The 19347-nt window shown below is 42.5% G+C and overlaps 1 protein-coding gene across 3 annotated transcripts; it reads left to right on the top strand.

Annotated features, from left to right (window-relative positions):
* Positions 1-478: 478 nt before the first annotated feature.
* SLC13A5 (solute carrier family 13 member 5) lies at positions 479-18906 on the top strand. Of its 3 annotated transcripts, XM_080562548.1 has the most exons (12): positions 479-933; positions 3811-3939; positions 5483-5619; positions 6833-7047; positions 9029-9200; positions 10108-10230; positions 10762-10974; positions 11740-11861; positions 12151-12269; positions 13534-13695; positions 15463-15600; positions 16339-18906. In XM_080562548.1, the coding sequence occupies exons 1-12, from the start codon at positions 829-831 to the stop codon at positions 16465-16467; spliced, it is 1764 nt and encodes a 587-aa protein (XP_080418674.1). In that variant the 5' UTR covers positions 479-828; the 3' UTR covers positions 16468-18906. The 3 variants fall into 3 exon arrangements, with proteins under 3 accessions (XP_080418674.1, XP_080418676.1, XP_080418675.1); XM_080562550.1 differs by lacking the exon at positions 3811-3939 and having other exon boundaries at positions 676-933; XM_080562549.1 differs by lacking the exon at positions 10108-10230 and having other exon boundaries at positions 676-933.
* Positions 18907-19347: the final 441 nt, after the last annotated feature.

The raw sequence follows: 19347 nt of genomic DNA, 5'->3' as shown, positions 1-19347 counted from the left end.
CTTCACAGACCTTTGTTTTGGGGAGACCCCCCTGCAGGTTTAACTCTCCAGTTCCCCAAGGGAGCTCCGTCCTTCCCCGCCACGTAAATGAGTGAGAGATGACCCTCCCTTGCCATCAGCACCACCAGCCAGAGCACCTGAGAGAAGCCTGGGTCAGCATTTTGGTCCCACGGTTAACGTGTGTTAAGAGAATCTGTGGTCACTGGCAAGCACTGTGAGCACTATGAACGTGGAGAAAACTTTTTCCCGGCTGGGGCGGAAACGCGATAGGCGGCCATCGAGTATCTCTCGATTCACAGTGTCTGCAAGAAGCAGTGCAGAGACAGATGGACGTGAGGAACAAGGGAAGGGGAAAGGCCCCTTGTTATGCACCGGAGCCCGTAGGGTGGAGCGAGCCCCCTGGCTCTAGATCGGGCCGAGATCTCCCAGGTGTCTGTCGGTCGGGGACGCGGGCACCTGCTCCCGCGTCCTCCAGGGCTGCTGCCGGCTGTCCCGGGGGTGCCGGGGACGCCGCACGGCCGGGCCGCCCCCGGGTCGGCAGGGCGGGCGCCGGCCGGGGGTGCTGAGCTGGCGCCAGACCGGCAGCTCTCATCCGCCGGCTCGCTCGCCCCGGATCCGCGTCGGCACCGCTACGCGGAGGCCCGGCCCAGGCAGGGCGGAGGCGGCTCCCGGCAGGGCGCGGGCGGGCCCGGTGTCCCCGGCAGGGCGCGGGCGGGTCGCGTCGCCCCCCGCCATGTCCCTCCCGCCGCGGCCCCGCCGCCCCGTACTTAAGGCGGCGGCGGCGGGCGCCGCTCCTGCTCGCGCCCTGACCGTGTCTCCCCGCAGAAGATGGCCCCGACGTGCCTGCGGCCCCTGCTGAGGTACCGGTCCTTCGCCATCCTCTTCTTCACGCCGCTGCTGCTGCTGCCGCTGCCGGTCACTGTGCCCACACGGGTAAGTGCCTGCGGGGCTCAGGCAGGGAGCGCGGTCCCCCGGGTCCGGGCCCTGCTGCCCGACGGAGCCCGCCCTCCTGCCCCCAGGTCCGGGCCGGGCTGCCCCGAGCCCCGTCCCAGCCAGCCGCACCGGCGCTGCCCAGGAGTGCTGGGCGCCCAGCCTGCTTGCCCGGCTCGTGTGGGGCCCGGCACCCGGCAAGCGGTGCAGCGCTGCCCGCCAGGTCTACCCTCGATGCATCGTCGCTCGCCCCCGGAGCGAGCAGTGGCTGATGCCCACCGGGGCACTTTACTCCCTGACGGTATGCTGAAACATCTTCTTCATGCCACCCTGCCCCAGAGGAATTTCAATGCAGCTCAGAAAGGACCTCAGTCCTCCACCCGTAGGTCTCAGGGACGTGTTTTACAGCTTCTGCTCCCAAGTGATCTTCATTGCAGAAGCCCTGAGATGGGAGCCCAGTGCCAATCCATTCATCCAAAGGGATGGGCCAGGGCCAGGACCTGGGCCTCCCACAGACCCAACCCATCTTGCGAATTAGATGCAATTCTTTTCGGCCCAAAGATAAGTAGCTGGCCTGGACAAGTAGAATTGCATCCCAGGTTATCGAGAAATGACTGGCAGTGGACTGAAATACAGGACTTCTGGGTTTTCTAGTTCTGCTGCTGAGGCTCAGAGATACTCTAAGGAGTGTTGGTGAGTGTCATTCTTCATCCAATGGTGCAGTAAGAAGCCATGCACCATGTGCAGTGATCATAAGACGGTTTCACACACAATATACTGAAGTTCACATCCATCTTACTCCAGCGATGGGGTTGGCACTACTCCTTTGATTTCAGAGCAGTTACACATGCCTAAAATTGGAATAACCCACTGAAGACTTTTGTCTTTAATACCTTGTAGCATTCTTGACAAAATGTGAAACCTCTGTTCACAGTATTCTAGCCTACTAGAGCTATAGAGTCTATTCCAGGGCTAAAACCAGTCTTTCTTCTGAGTCACCTGTATTGCTCAGTGTATTTTAAAATATGGAAAAACATCATGCACATTTATAAGCAAAATTGCCAGCACTTCTGGTTTACCTGTCTAAGCAGTATCAGGTCTGCGGTTCAGTTGAATGCCCGTGCTTTACAGAAAGGAATTTCTACTATGATCAATACTAGGAAAGATAATTTCCCCCCCAAACAGAGTTCCTTTTCAGTTTTCCAGTAATTGTAGGAATATTGTGTCATAAGTCTTATCTGGGAAAAGTACAATATTTCACAATGGGAGAGTAACATTTCCATCAGTGACTGCTTTTCCAGCTCTCAGTGAGAAGGCAGGTCATTGTTTTTGCTGTGGACTATCCAGAGACCAAAGAAACATTTTGTGACCATTCCCATAAATCACAGACATATATAGATGTAGATACAGATACTTATTTAATTCCAAATCTTCAGTTGTTTGAATTGGCTGCAAGTGTGGAAGTTAATTTATAAGTATGGCTGTGTTTTTGAACTTCATGTAAATTATTTACTGTCCACTGTACAAAACCAGTTTCTTCAGTATTGTGAGTTTTATTCAAAGTAATGTTCTCTTACGGTTGTTTACATGTCTTTCATACTGGCAACAAATTAACCACAGTTAGTTCTAGCACTTAGTTACTGTTGTACAGCTTAAATGGTATCATGAGCTCACTTTGTATTCATTAAGGAAAGAGACTTAAATAGGATCGATCTGATAGCTTCTAGTCTCTGAAAAAAAACATTTCTCTCAAAACTTGTGCTGTAATTAATCTCCTCTAAATCTGAAAAAAAAAAAAAGAAAAAAGAAAATTGCCTGCAAAGACTGTTCTCTGGTTCCTAAGCTGTTCTTTCCTTAAAAAAAAAAAAAAAAAAAAAAAAAAAAGGAAAGCGGAAAGCACACTCCTATTTATAATATTTATAAATATAACCCTACAGCAATTTTAAAATGTCACTGAAACCTCATTTATTTTTGCAATAAAGTCCCATTTGTGCATTAGAATCGGATCCTATAAACACATACTCTAAATATGAGCAAATTCTGAACAGAACACTTTGACTCAAGCTTTACAATGCTGTTTACTGTAGACTAATGAATGTTTACTTCTCCTAACAATTTCGAAAGTACAAACAAGGAAAGCCAGGTTACGGAAATACCTGACCAACTGTATAAAAAAATGTTACAACATTTCTAAGCTAGGGAATCCCCTTACTAGATAGGAACAGTATGACTTGGGAAAGCAAGTTGATACCTCATATGTCCTTAGCCATTCCTACCACTCCCCCCCCCCCAAAAAAATAAAAAATAAAAAAATTGTAAGAGAGTTACCTAAGAACTTTTAAATTGTTCAGTGATATAGTTTCTTGGCTCAGGCATGTTACTAGGCACACTTCAAATAAATGTGAATTTCAGAAAATCTACTCATCCACACTAGGAAATTCAGCCATACATTTAAAAATAGTTAACTAAAAATAGAAATGCCCAGTTCTCCAAACACTATTAAAAATTCTTGGCTCCTGGATGTGAAATCTGCTTACCTCAACTGCCAAGAGGTAACTGCACACTGCAAACTATGTACCTAGCTGTAGAAGGTGTTTGTTTGTTTGTTTTTCATGCCCAACATTTTATGTGGATGCATTATAAAAAACACCATAGTCAAAAAGATCTTTTTATGCAAGTGACTTCTGAGCAAGACTTAAAATGTACAAATTTAAATCCTCATGTCCCTCCTACCCATTTCTGCATAACTTGTTAGGCTAGAGACAATGGAATGTTTGGTCCCCTTATAAAATATGGCAATGTTTTTCTTATCTGTAAGTTTAGGATTGCTGGTTTTTTTTGTATTTTTTTTTCTTAAATACATCTTCCATTGTGTTGCAGGAGGCCAAATGTGCATATATCATCATCATCATGGCTGTGTACTGGTGCACTGAAGTTATCCCACTGGCTGTTACTTCCCTCATGCCAGTGGTATTTTTCCCTCTGCTTGGAGTTCAGAGCTCTAAATCAGTAAGGAATAGTTCCTGCTCAATCCATATCTGGAAAAGGGAAATCCATTGCTCTGATCCCCCATTGATATGTACCAAACAAGCCTGATAGGAAAGCACTCCACTTCTGTTATGCTGGTTTTGAACATGTTAAGCAGGAAGTTGGGTTCTGGTATGGGAAAATGCTGAAATAACTACATATTTGCCCAAGATGTTAAGGGGAGAAGGCGGGGAGAGGGGGACTGGGGATGGTAGAGGGAAATGTCCTTCTCTGGGCTTGGATCCTGCTGGAGAACATCACACTAGTACCAGCAGCTTATGTGTTCATAATCCATCCCATTAGAGAGTGTTCCTGACATATCCTCTGGGAGATTTTGAAATGCACGAAACAAACTTCCTCTGAGATGGTAGACAGCATAATGCCAGCAAGTACCACTGTGTCCCCTCCAAAGCTCATTCTGCGAAAGGATAATTGACCGTTTGTGCTAGCAGAAGGGCGGTGCTTTAGCCCAAGGCAGAGAGACTGTATTTAGGTTTACTACTGGCCAGCCAGCTGGTAAGGATGGGTGTGGGTGTTAAAGGTGCTGGTAAACATATTTTGGAGTTTAGTATCTCTGGTGTCTACATAATACTTTGAGTCCCTACCAGTCTTTTAGGAAACTGCTATTTCTAGTTAAGCGCTTAGAATCATAGAATCATTAAGGTTGGAAAATACCTCCAAGATCATCTGGCCCAACGATCCCCCTTCCACCAGTATTGCCTACTAAACCACGTCCCTAAACGTCACATCCAACCTTTCCTTAAATGCTCCCAGGGACAGTGACTCCACCACCTCCCTGGAAACGTGATCCAATGCCTAACTACTCCTTCTGACAAGAAATGTCTCCCAATTTCCAACCTAAACCTCCCCTGGCACAACTTGAGGCCATTCCCTCTAGTCCTATCACTAATTACCTGTGAGAAGAGGCCGACCCCCAGCTCCCCACACCTGCCTTTCAGGTAGTTGTAGAGAGCAATGAGGTCTCCCCTCAGCCTCCTCTTCTCCAGACTGAACAATCCCAGTTCCCTCAGCTTCTCCTTATAGGACTTGTGATCCAAACCCTTCACCAGTTTTGTAGCCCTTCTGTGGACGTGCTCCAGGGCTTCAATGTCCTTCTTGTACTGAGGGGCCCAAAGCTGAACACAGTACTCAAGGTGCGGCCTCACCAGAGTTGAGAACAGGGGGACGATCACCTCCCTGGTCCCGCTGGCTACACTATTCCTGATACAAGCCAGGATGTTCTTGGCCTTCTTGGCCGCCTGGGCACACTGCTGGTTCACGTTCAGGCAAGCATCAACCAACACCCCCAGATCCTTTTCCTCTGCACAGCTTTCTGGGAGGGAAACAGAGGATTAAGGTTTCCAGAAACTGGAGGTAGCTGACGCTGTGACTATTCTTTCTGTCAATGTTGGGATGGAGCCTGGTGCAGTAAATGTCTTTGAGAGGGTGGAAGGCAACATGTACTAGTGAAGCTAGTAGCAATAGGCTACATTTGGGTCCCTGACCTATCTTCTCTGTCTTACAGGTGTGCTTGCAGTATCTAAATGACACAAACATGCTCTTTGTTGGAGGGCTGATTGTTGCAATTTCTGTTGAACAGTGGAATCTTCACAAAAGGATTGCACTAAGGGTCCTGCTGATTCTTGGGGTGAAGCCTGCACTGTAAGAACATTACATTACCTCTTCCTTGCCTGTGTCAATTTAGCAGATACCTAGGAATGGTGTAAGAGTCAGCAGAGAAGGGAAGCTCCAAGAACCTCTTTTGCTGTACTTGTAGAGTTTCCAGAGGTGAAGTCTGTCTGCATGAATGGTTTATTTGTCCTTTAGCCAAAACACAGGCTCATGGGAGGACACCTGTGACTGCAAGACTGCTAAATGACTTGAATGGGTTGAAAATACTTCTATATCCATGTCAGCCCCTGACTCTATAGTGTCTTACATTTCACATTGAGTCCATGGTTTGATCCTTGGATGACACTGTACAGGTGGAATTCAATTTTCCAAAAACAGGCATTCACTTCTTATTGAAATAGCTAGACTGTGGCTGTTGTCATCAAAAAGAGAGAAGCTGTTATCTACAGTAGGGCAGATGATTCATGCCCAAGAATTGCCCATCAACTGCAAAGTAGTAAGTGTTTGAGTGGAATCAAAGTACCTGGGTTGTTCATGTCTGCAGTCAGGTGAGATAAATCGTACCCTTGCTTCTTGTTTTAGTCAGAATCTCTGTAAAGCCGTGAAGCTGTAAGTCCAAGAGCACCTGTGCTATTGTTACCCATATGACATATTATTGTATGTGCTGGCATTCACAGTTCATGTGAGATCCTTTTATCATGACCCCAAGCCATCTGTGGTCCCCACCACCATCTCTGTGAATGGAGACATGGTCATCATCTAAAAGCCATATCCTCATTCTGGCATGCTTAAGTGGTGCCAGTTCTGTGGCTACAATAAGTCTAGCAAAGATGGTGGTGGTGAAGAGCATCCAGTACCCATTACTTTGCATCTACATACAAAAGCCAATTTTACAAGATCCGAAAGCACATTTTACAATCCTAATACCAATAACCAGGGAAACAACACTTACGGTTCACTCTTACAGAACTGCCATTTAAATTTTTTAATCTGGATAAATTCTAGGTGCTCGCCACTGGAGACAAGATGATTCAGACTTAATCATGCACAGACCAGAGAACTAAATGCCTTTCTGGGATTCCTTCACTGAGGGTGGCAGAGCTAGGAGGGAATCTAGCCCTGCTTTGTATTATTGGAGGCTACACACATCCCTGTCTGGACTCTGCTCTCAAAATTACAGTGACTACAGAGCCTAACAGTCTCAGTTTTTTCCTCTTTTCTCATCTGCCTATTTCTCTTTCAGCCTCATGTTGGGATTTATGATAGTCACTGCTTTCCTGTCCATGTGGATAAGTAACACAGCCACCACTGCTATGATGGTTCCCATTGTCCAGGCTGTCCTGGAGCAAATGGATAACACAGAATATGATGTGACCATGATGGAACAAGCAACCGGGCAAACAAATACAGTGATTGAGCTGCAGGAAAAGAATGTATCAGATCCCACTTCAGTGCAGGGTAAGGGCCTGCTAAGGAATGAGTTAACTTGTTACACTCAGAACTCTCTGTCCAAGAAGGACCTTTTTCAAGGAAAGAGGATGTTCACATGACTGAAAGCTTCTAAATGCATGACATGCAGGTTTTCCAAAATGTTTACCAATTTTGGTGGCTGTCATTTTGTTATGCTTAGTGCTAGATCCCGTGCAGACTGTTATGTTCTTTCCTTCAAGCTGGGCTCATCCACCTGTGGTTTCCCTGGAACTAATGGCCTGCTCAGGGAAGTAAAAAGCATACCTTCTGGGAAATATCTTCCACCCACCCCAGCATCACACTTTCTAAATCTTGTAATTATCAGTGGTATTCAGAGTCTAAGACATGTAGGAATGTTTGAAAAAAATTGTGCAAACTCTATCTGTTTTGGTTGTGGGGTAATAAATACTCATTTGTTGAGCAGATTGAATGTGGAGATAGGGAGAAAAAGGAGAAATACTTGAAAAGATACATGGAAAGAGCTGGCATCATTTGACTCCTGGTAGACAAACTACTCTTTGGAACACTTTAGTGTGATCTTACCCTGGTGCTTGACTCAACAAGGTTCTTCTATCACTTCTGTGTTTCTGCTGTAGGTTTCATTTGACACACTTACACACATATTCAGTTCCTCTGATCTGACTGTTCCATTGTGCTGGTACAGAGGGCTATATTATGAAATGCTATTAAATATCAAATCTGTGGTACCTTTCTCTTTCAGAGGAGGAAGGATTTTCTTGGGGATTTTCTTGGAGATGTGATTTCACTGAATTAGCATGTTGATCTGCCACGATTCCCTGTGTGACTGTGTGCAAGCATGAGCGCAAATGTTGGTAGTGTATACCATGGCCCACACTTCAAGCCTTCTGCCTGGGACACATCATGTCCATTTTCTAGCTTATAGGTCTGTGGAAGACCCAGTGTAGAAGAAGGTAGTTCACATGTGCCAGTCATTGCCCTGTTAAGATATTAACTCACAACTGGCATATTTGTCTGGACTTCGGAAATGTAAATTAGATACAACAGTGCTCTCTGCCTTTTGGTTGTTTAATTTCTTACCTCACTAGTGATGGGACAATGCACTATTACTGTGCAAAGCTCAGGCACTGTGTTTATGTAAGACTTGCAAGCCCAAGAGAATGCTACTCAGCCACACAGTGCTCTCTAAGTTTGCTCATTTCTAGCATCCAAACAGTTGTATTAAGATAATATTTCATGTTTACAAATGTTGTTTTTAATGTTGATTCTTGAGTCTCAAAAATGAACTTCTGTGGTAAGACTAGAGAAAATAATTTTGATGGATTTCTGTTCTCTTAGAAGGAACTGCTTGGCTTTGCTAATTTATCCCTAACATGCAAGAAAGGTGACAAATGTATGTGAAGAATACCCTTTGGTATTGTTGAATTGGTTGTAATTGTTCTAAATACATTGTCTCACATAATTAGTCCAGTCAGACTTCATGATTAGATTGTTAACCTCAGAGAATAATGAACACAGCAGCAAAATTTCACACTTGATGTAAACTGATGTAATGTATTAACCTTAACAGTTGTGTCAGGCTAGAATTTTGTTTGGGGTGGGCTTTTTCACCCATATTCACAGCTGTTAAAGCTAGTTGAATTCTTACTGTGATGTTGAAAGGGTTCCAGTGACTACAATATCTGGGTGATGGTAAGCCCCTCTGTGAGGTAGGGAATTGCTTTTGAGAAACTGTGGCACCAAGATGAAAAACAGCATCCTTGGGTCATGTGGAGCCAAATTGTCAACCTCTCTCCTCAGCCCCTCATGAACTCAAGTCTGAAATATTTAGGGACATATCTCTGTGTTGTTTGTTTGTTGTTTTGTTTGTTTTTTTGTTTTTCAATTAAAATGAGGCATACGAAAACTGGAAGCACTGAGCCTGCAGACCTGGTCCTGAACTTTCTGCCTCCCTAACTGTACCTGAGCAAGTCATGTTCTTTGTGTCTAGTCATAAGCAATGGACAAGTCCCTGATGACCCCAGATCTTCTGAGGAAAAGAAAATGAAGAAACGTATATGTAAGGGAATGACACTTTGTGTATGCTACGCTGCCAGCATTGGAGGAACTGCAACACTCACTGGAACAGGACCAAACATGGTATTGAAAGGCCAGATGAATCAGTAAGTCGTTCTTGCTGTTTCTTTACTTTTGCTACTTTACTGTTTCTGTGCCAACAGACTAAAGTCATAGTTGACACTTTCAGTTGCAAACTCTAAGCAATAACCAACTGATGAACTGAAAGTGAGAAATGTGTATGAAGTGAAGGGTATCTTTTTTCTGCTCCGCCCTTTTTTAGGTAGGTACGTGCTGGTATTATAAGTTTCCTGAGAAACTTATGAGATATGAGATAGTGGTTCTTCTGCCTCCTCTTTTTCAATTAAAATGCAGCATATGATTAGGGCAACTGCAGTGAAGAGCTTGAGAAGAACATAGCATTAAGTCTTCTCATTATCTGTTGATTTTAACAACCAGCTGGAAATTTGCTTTTGCTATTTGTCCTGCAGTCATTATTGGTAGATGCAGGGAATAACAAAAAGCTGCTGTTCTTAAAACTTTGGCTTCAGTCTTTTAAGCTAAGTAGCAACTTTGTCTTCTATTGAAGTGGGCAGAAGTGCAGCTATTAATTTCAGAAGAAGACAATGCTTTCTCTCCTATTATAGTTATTAATGGGGAGGAGGAAAAAACATCCTGTCATGGCATAAATGAGCAGACATTTTGGAAGTGAAAGATACCCAGAACATGCGGGAGACCTTTCAGCAGTGCTTGTCTTACTGAGACCTAAAATACCAACATCTGTTCCTGTCTTCTTTAGAGTAGAATGCAGAGAAAATTAAGAGGATTGTTTAAGTTCTGCTCTGAAACCCAGGTCTGCCTTCCTATTAACTTCAGTTAAGCTGTGGATGTTGTCTATGATTACTTGTAATGGTTGTCCTGGATTTACATGTCTAATTAGCACTAGGGTATATTAGAGGGAGGGTAGAGTACTAAATGTTTTGGTATTAATACAGAAAGCATTTGTTTTTTCAGGTTATATCCCAACAATAATGATATTGTGAATTTTGCTTCCTGGTTTGGGTTTGCATTCCCAAACATGATTCTGATGTTGGTACTAGCTTGGCTTTGGCTACAGTGCTCCTTCATGGGACTCAAGTATGTATTTAACTATGTGATATTGTGTAAACCACTTAGCTAATGCAGATCACTGAAAAGTTTCTGGATAAAATGAATGCACCAACAAGTTATTCATGCTATAAAAGAGAGCAGTTCCATTTCACAGCAACTTTTAAGATTTGGAAACCTTTATGTTTGGGGGGATTCAAGCTAAGCCAAAAGTGCTAGGCAGTCTTAATGTTCAGGCAGAATTGCCTTTTTCAATTTAAAATCTGAGAATTTAGGTCCTAGAAGAGCTAGCCTATGTTTTGCTGCCCTTGATTCAAAACTGAGTTTTTTATACTAGGTTGCTCCAAACTGGACAGAGACATATCCATTCATACACCCCATTGTTCTGTGAGAACTGACATGTCCATATGAAACACTTCAACACCGTTGTCACTTCTTTGTTTCTGGCCTCTCCTTTAGTCTGTGTCTCTCCCCAGAAGGAACAGCTTCAGAGTGGCAAGCATGTTAAATCCTTCTAATGTGTTAATACTTACAATGTTTTCTTCTTCCTTTTTCTTAAAGCTTTAAAAAAAGCTGGGGCTGTGGGACAGAGAGAACTGCTAAAGAAAAAGCTGCATACAACGTGCTGAAAGCAGAAATGAAGAAATTAGGCCCTATCTCTTATGCTGAATTCAATGTCCTTATCATGTTTGTTTTGCTGGTTCTCTTGTGGTTTTCCAGACACCCAGGCTTTGTAAAAGGCTGGGCCAGCAGGCTCTTCCCAGACGGAGAAAAGTAAGTTCTGGTTTTTTTTTCACCCTGTACCCTCCCCGTTTTGAATCAAATTCCCCTGCTCTTAGATACCGTTTTGATTGATTCCAACTGTATCTGAATTCATGTTTGCTGGGCTGGATCCTCTCTCACACACATAAGACTATCAACTGATATATCACTTGACAGTTTGTACTGCAGTGAAGGCTGGAGACTGGGATATGGAGCAAGCTGAACCTCCTAAAGGAAAAGGAAATTCTGCAGTGCTGGTCTCTGTCATTTTCAAGCACACATTAGCATTTTGTTTGTATGAGTTCCAATCAGCGGTGGTGTTATATAAGTATTCATTATTATCTCTAAACAACAGCATATGTAGAAACCACTGGGAAATTGATTCGTTGCTTTCAATAGCTTCTTCACATACAGTATGTGGCAAATTAAGAATATAAAATGTGTGATGGGATAATCATTCAGGCCATTTCCTTGTAAGTCATTAGAACATAATCTTTGAATCTTGGCTTGCCCACAAAGAAGGAACCCTGTCCCCAGGAGCCATTTTCATCTGATTTCATCATGATTTTGATTATTAGTATGTATTATAGCTGTTTTCATTTATTACTGCGTTTGTGCTGTGATAGATCTGAGACACCTCAGTCATGAACTAATGACGTATTTTGCTAATGTATAAACCCCAAACAGAATGGCAAGGAACAGTGATTGCAATGCTGGAAGGCAGCCACAGTCTAGAAGAAAGATGTTTTATTTTCTAAGCTATCTTTTCTTCTTTAGGTATATCACTGATTCTGTTCCTGCTGTGTTTATTGCCCTGCTATTGTTCATCCTTCCTGCTACCAAACCCAAATTCGTAGGCTGGAATTCAAGCATGTCTGACCCTGAACAGACTGAAGAAGGTATTTAAAAGGGGTGTTGTAACACTGTGAAAGTCACCCAGCTCCAGCTAACATGGCAGAAACATACATTGGATTTGCATGCAGTTCTTCAGGGTAGCTCACCTCCCTCACTTCTTGGGCAGGGCTGGAGCATGCTCACTGTTCATATATGTTACCCTTACCCTGACTTGTGTAGGTTTCTCAGTAATATACCTCTGCCTGATGAACCTTTCCCTAGTATCTTATAGAACTGGAGACAAAATGTCTTCACTCTGCTGAAACGTATTCTGCTTTTGATTTCTCATTTTAGATATAAAAAAGCCATTTTTACCAGCCCCGCTGCTGGATTGGAATGTGGTTCAGAGGAAGATGCCCTGGAGCATTGTGCTGTTGCTGGGAGGAGGTTTTGCTTTGGCAGATGCAAGCGCAGTATGTTCTGACATCTGTTTTTCTCTGACTCAAAGGTGGACTTCCCTGGTTTGTTATCTTGTCATGTATTACTGGGCATGCACCCAAAGCCAAACCCAGTAGAGATGTTCAGATATGGAGGTAGATCCAAATTAGCAAAAAATGGGAGGAAAGGTGAATATTTGTGCCTCTTTTTCAGGAACTTGTGTGCATTGGCCAAGTTTCTCTAATTTATCTGAGCCCTGAAAGGGCTCAAGATGAAGATGTTCGTTGGGGATCTTCGTTGACTGGACAGACCAGAAGAACAGTCCTTCTTATTTGTGTTGTCATCCCAATCCCATCCCTGGTTAGAAAAAATAGAAGTATAAATAACACTTGTAAGATTTCCAGAACCATTTGAGGTTTGTTTAAAGGATAAATAACTTCAGATTTAAACCAAACCATTTCTGAACTGGTTAGGAAAAATCATTGTGAGTAGATATTTTCCAAAACTGTATACAGTGGGGTTTCTTCAGTCTCTTGTCAGTGGCTGTTGCCAGGCAATATACTGCACTCCATAAGCCCATGGTTTGATCCTATGCTCATAAATTCATAGTAAAGGTGACTGAATTCCAAAAACAAGAACAAATCTTGAGTCAAGCCATGCTTTTTACTTCATCGCTACTAAGACTTATCTAAATCAAAACCTTAGATATCAACAATGACATGCTTTGAGGAAGGTCGTATTCAGATCTAAGTTTTGTGGCTAGGCAGTTTTTAAGCCATGGGGTAAATTAAAGCTCTGGACTGTTACATTCATCTACATTCATCATACATGCATACATTATTAAAGCTCTGGGGCATTAGAAGCCATGAAGGCTTTGTAATCTGTCTGAATCAATTGCTGTCTGTATTCTTATAATATAGCACTCATACAGCATTATTATCTTCAGACACACTAGCAACGCGTGCTAGGAATCTTGTGAGTGACTGATTTAAGTATTTGCAGTAGTCTCAGCAATAATTGTTTCTGTTTAGCAGAAAATTTAATTTTGTAACCAAAGTGTGAGCAAGTATTTGTGTTCCAGGAAAATCAGGAAAGTGGGGCTGAGTATTAGCGTAGTTGGCAAGGAAATCCCTTTAGTGTTTATGACAGAACTCTGTACTTTTGTGGGTGGTATTTATATAATTCAGGAATCATTTGTAATCATTTAGCATTATATGTTAAGAACATTACACATAACATGAGTTTTCTGTTCATGAGCTATGGGTTCTAAGCCTCATCAAAGAACATTTTTCTTGTCAGAACTCTGGGCTCTCAGCTTGGCTGGGTCATCAGATGACTCCATTAGGATCTATTCCACCCTGGGCCATTGCAACAGTACTTTCGCTTATTATAGCTGTCTTCACCGAATGCACCAGTAATGTTGCCACAGCCACCCTCTTCCTACCTGTCTTTTCATCCATGGTAAGATTACTTCCATCTTGCTATCCTATCAACTGGGAGATTAGGGGTAAACTGTCAGTCTCTAGTGGCAAAACAATATCGTATTTACCGTCTTGAATGTTGCTCTAATGTTAATCTGAAACTCAGTAATGAAGCAATCCATTTGACAGTGTACCATAACGGACAGTGACTTTATCTGGTGTTGGTAGGCAAAATCAAATTTATGACCCTAGCATCACTGCTATGCTTAGAGCATCATAAACTTATAGGCAGTAGGAATGCAAATTTTATCCAATTTACACTATCCATTTGCCTGAAGCTGGAGAAACCAACTTCTTGGGGGAAGAAGCTAATTCAGGATGCCTATCCAACAGCAACCTCACTGAAAAGGAAGCCAGTTCAAGCCTGCCATGAGAAGTGTCCCTTGGCCCTAGAGAAAGTGAAGTGAGAGTCACTTTTTTAATACAGATCACCAAACATCAATTACTTCCAGTCATTTTGTATTTGAACCATCAACTCAGAACTGGAAACACAAAAACAAGACATTAACAAAAAATCCACCACTTTCTATTCATCCCTTTGGACAGTTCCTTTATCTTCATCATTTTACACTAGAATACATAAAGTGGTAATCCTGATTATTAGAAATGTGTAATTTGCCATATTAAGATGGAACAATTTTAGACCTTAGGGAGAAAAAACTGGTAAGTTCTTCTCTAAAAGCAGATGCAATAGCTACCTTTTCTGACCAGAACTGAAATGGAAGCACAAAGGAAAAAACAGGCTATTATCTTGTGTAACTTGGAAAGTACAACCACTGTATTCTAGATCATTTCATCAATGTAAAATTATCATAGAATCATAGAATGGTTTGGGTTGGAAGGGACTTTAAAGTTCATCTAATTCAAACCGCCTTGCCATGGATCCTAGACCAGGTTGCCCAAAGCCCCATCCACCCTGGCCTTAAACACTTCCAGGGATGGGGCATCCACAACTTCTCTGGGCAACCTGTTCCCACACCTCACCACTGTCTGAGTGAAGAATTTCTTCCTAACAACTAACCTAAATTTACCCTTTTTTAGTTTAAAATCATTACTCCTTGTTCTATCACTACGGTCCCTGACAAAGAGTTCCTCCCCAGCTTTCTTGTAGGCCCCCTTTAGGTACTGGAAGGCCACTATAAGGTCTGCCCGGAGTCTCCTCCAGGCTGAACAACTCCAATTCCCTCAGCCTCTCTTCATAGGAGAGGTACTCCCTCCCTTTGATCATCTTCATGGCCCTCCTTTGGACTCGTTCTAATACATCCATGTCCTTTTTTGTGCTGGGGGCAAATATCAATTTATCTCAATAAAGGTGCTGATCTATTTGTCACTTCAGGTCTGAGTCCCACAAAGTTCATGTAATGTCTGAGAATGTTACTCCACGTGTCTTGTAATTATAGTTCCATCTCTGTGTTACCCTGGCAAGCACTCCAAAAATGTGGTCTGAGGTCAAAGAAAAGATCACTGGATAAATTTGACCAGAACTCCAAATTATACCATAGAGCAAAACAAACAACAAGAAAAAATCAAGCATTGTTTTCAGTACTGTGGGACGGAGATTGAGACCAAAGTTATGTTTAAGCACATGTGGATTCCAGAATAAAATGCTTGAAAATTACTCTGGTGGTGTAATACCAAGGAATGAACTGAGCCTGTGTGTCTCGAAGATCTGGAAAATTTTCTTTGCTTTTTTTCTTCTAGTATATATTATACTTCTAGTATAATAATTCTCTTCATTACACTGCAGGCTGAATCTGTCAAGATCCATCCTTTGTATGTTATGCTGCCTGGTACTCTCAGTGCTTCCTTTGCCTTCATGCTACCTGTTGCAACACCTCCAAATGCAATAGTGTTTTCCTATGGCCACATCCGTGTTTTGGATATGGTAAGATGGTCTCTTATCTAAAATTCTCCATTGCATTTATTCTGAAATATGATGAGAGTTTAATTTTCTTAGCCTAACACTTCCAAAGTATCATAAAGCTCATATGGGCAGTAACTAGCACCTTACATCCTTCTCTTATGTGGTATTAGTATTGTAGTAAAGATTTGCATCTATGCAGCAACATTACCTTTCTCATAGGCTTTGGCAGACATACAGCCCAGTCCAATTGAAATTAAAAACTGACAAGTCAAAGCCTCTTAAACGCCAAGGGGTTAAAATGCAGCCAGTGCTTTCCAGTGTCTTCTGGGGCTTTGGTGAGTATAGCTAAAGGCTTATTTCCACTGGAGCTGAAAGCAGAAGGTAACAATCTGTTGCCCTAGACTCTGGTCCATTGATTGCCTGCCAGACCACACAGTACCAAGTTCTGTGCCGAACACCCAAATATTATCAGTTTGCTAACTGGAGACTTGAAGGACACAGAAGCTGGTCTTTAACTAATAAGAGCAACTTCTTTTTGAATCCCTTACAGCTCCTAGATTTGTTGTATAGCAAACTGTTCACCTTTTCACAGTGTATTCCCTGGTATTTCTACCTAAGCAAGAACATAGGGTAGTGGGTGCAGTGGCTATTTCTGTGCTTTAATTTGACTGTGTTTCTTTCTTCTTTGTGTACAATGTCCTTCCATATTTTGCTGTGCTGCTATTTGGTTATTGTTGGCTTGGACTTCTGTCCTCACAGGTTAGATCTGGAATAGTGATGAACATCATTGGAGTCTTCTGTGTCACACTGGCCATCAACACATGGGGAAGACCTTTGTTTGAGCTGGACACATTTCCAACCTGGGCAAACAGCACAACTAACCAGTGAGCAATGAAGAATTCATGTTTTATACGAGGAATGGACCCTTAATCCTACTCTGCATTGCCTGAAATCCTATATAAAGTCTTGTCACCACTTCAGATCCAGTGTTAGGTGTCTGCTACCTTCTGGGAGTCGTACATCAGATCGGGCATGAACCAACTCATTCCAATCATGCTGGCATCAAATGTGCTGTTTAATTTCACAACCCTAAGGATCATGTGTCTGGCTCACAAGTATGATCAAGTGATCCATTGTACCTCCAATCACCATCAAGATTTAGAATTCATCTAAATTTAAATAAAGAGAGGGCAAGCTGTTATATCAGATGGTTTGAACTATTTTATCATTGGTATGTACTTTTAAATCATTGTAATTGAACACTGCACCCAGACAAGGCTGACAATTCATTAGCAGCTATATATATCCAAAAGTCAGCATCTGTACAGAGAAATACCTGTTGTTACTTATCTAGTGTAAGGTTTATTATATTTTAGTCTGGCCTCAGCCATGGGGTGAAATCTTTCCAAGTCAACATCCAACCATGTTTTCCATCACCTTCTTTTCAGTCCCAAATCTCACTGCATTTAGACACCCTTTTAGAGGGTTGAAATAACATAACTCCATGCTGGTCATGATTCTGATGATATCTTGGGCAATGATGAATTAAGGTTGCCTTTGTGTTTCTTGCACTGTGGCACTGGCAGGGCCAGGAGACTTTCCATCTCTTGGCCGCAGGTAGATGTGGTTTCACATGCCAAACAATACTTTGTTATTGACAGCTTGGAAACAACTGGTGAACCATAGGACTTCACACCTATGGTGAAGCTCCTGGAGTAGCCCCTGATGCACGTTGTTAATTAACTCTAGACTTCTGAAGTGGAGACAAGGCATGAGAAAGGCTCTGACCGAAGGCCTTGTAAATAATATAGCCCAGATAGTAGGGCTTGTGTTGGCTGATAGCAACAGAAGTTGTCTTGTGTACTTTGGAATTCAGGTCCCATGAGAAAAGTGTTTTGTAGCATCTGTTCATGTCATTTCTGAAGCAGAAAAAGTCTATGGAAAGATTTTTGTTGGACTAGGTGTATTGTTGGACATGGTGCATGGACAGTGGTACATGGATGCTGGTTATTCAGCCCTGGAGATGAAGTTGGGAGGGAAGGCAGTGTGTTGCAGGGAAGAGACCTACAGCCATGACCTGAGTTCTGCTTCCAGATTTGCTGTGCAGCCTCAGACAAGTCAATTCACCTCTTTTTGTCTCATTTTCCCATTCTGAAAAAAAGTTGTTATGGTACCTATCTACCTCACAAGGGTGTTGTGAGGATGTAAGGGTCAAATTCTGCATCCTCAGTGATTCCCAATGTGAAGGAAAAGGGTGCACGATCTGGCACAGTAACATGTGTAGGATATTTAATAATTTTGTCATTAACTTGAATATTCTTTACAGAACTGGAAGAATATTCACATTTTGCCTTTAAAAGTGAGTAATGTACATATCCACAAAATCACCAGGTGATTTTTCTGAGCAGAAAACTACTTCAGTAATGATTGGATTTCTGTGCCTTTATCTTCAGTGCTCTTTCAAGGTGCTGGGAACCATAAACTGTTGTTTCTGGTGCCTTCAACAGCACCCTGTCTAGCCAGCTGGTTGCATGTGGTGCAGCCTCATACCTCTTCCGTGGAATGATGGAGCATGTGAATAAACACCATTCCGCTTGCAGAGTATGTCTAAGGAAGAGACCAGTTCTAGTGCCAAGAAGTGACTTGGGCACAGGCGTGTCACCACCTGAAGGTTATCACAGTATTTGTTTGAAGGAATAGAAACCATTAAGCACCTTCTACGCTTTGGAAATCACCACTTAATGCCGACTTGCATCTGTATATATGTAAACGTACTTGAGAAAGGGACTTTTTCTACCTTCTGATGGACTTCACAATAGGAGGACGTTTCACCATTGCCAGGTACTTCACAGTGCTTGTTCTTCAGTATTGCTTGTTCTTCAGTATATCAAGCATGGTGCTCGCATGACTGGGTAACACTGAGCTTGCCTGTCTCAATTCATGCAGATCCAAATTCCCTTAAAAATGGTTTCAGCTAAAAGCTGTAGGACAGACGGTTCCCTCTCCCATTTGCAGAAAGAAGAGCTTTCCTCTGTTGCTGTGCAAGTAGAAAACAAATGCTATTTTCGTGAATGGTCACACTGGGTGATTTATTGACAGAAGTGCCAGGTCGGGGGAACATATATATAGGGAAATAAAGAACTCTGTTTTTATTATAAATATGGTGCATTTGATGTGTCACTGCTCTGTCCTGTTAATTGCAAGTATTTCCTTCTGAGGTACCTTCATGACATCCTGTAAGTGATATATATTTAATTAAAATGGGAAAGTTGCAGAATTAGAGCCTGGCAAATAAAAAGAAAATAAAATATAAGACAAAATCAAAAACTTGTCTCTGTGGCATGGATTGTTTCCTGTGTGACACAGTGAATCACTTGTTTCTGCATTACCTTCCTCTGTAGCATAGTACTGTTCTAGGAAGCTCCTTGTGGATACACACCATAGAAAATCAGTGCAAAGCAGAGATTTTGACACTGCTTTAAGTACCTTCAGACCTACATATCAAGGGTTCCTTTCCTCAGCTATGTGATAATGTGAGTTTCCATCTTTGAAAATGCTCAGGCAGGACCAAAGCAGGTGGCAAATTCTACAAGCTATTTTGTTCATTTCAGAGTAAAAGATTATAGGAATCTAACAAACACAACTTGCTTTTAAGAAACAGTCTTGTACATAGTCTCCAGTATAATCGGCACTAACAGACTTTTCTTCAGCATCAAGCATGCATGTCGTCCTGTTCCTGTGCACTGAGTAAATAAGTGTATTATTTAC

This window comes from Anser brachyrhynchus (genome assembly GCF_964034855.1).
Source record: "Anser brachyrhynchus genome assembly, chromosome: 20".
Taxonomy (NCBI): domain Eukaryota; kingdom Metazoa; phylum Chordata; class Aves; order Anseriformes; family Anatidae; genus Anser; species Anser brachyrhynchus.
This window is presented reverse-complemented; position numbering and strand designations above follow the sequence as displayed.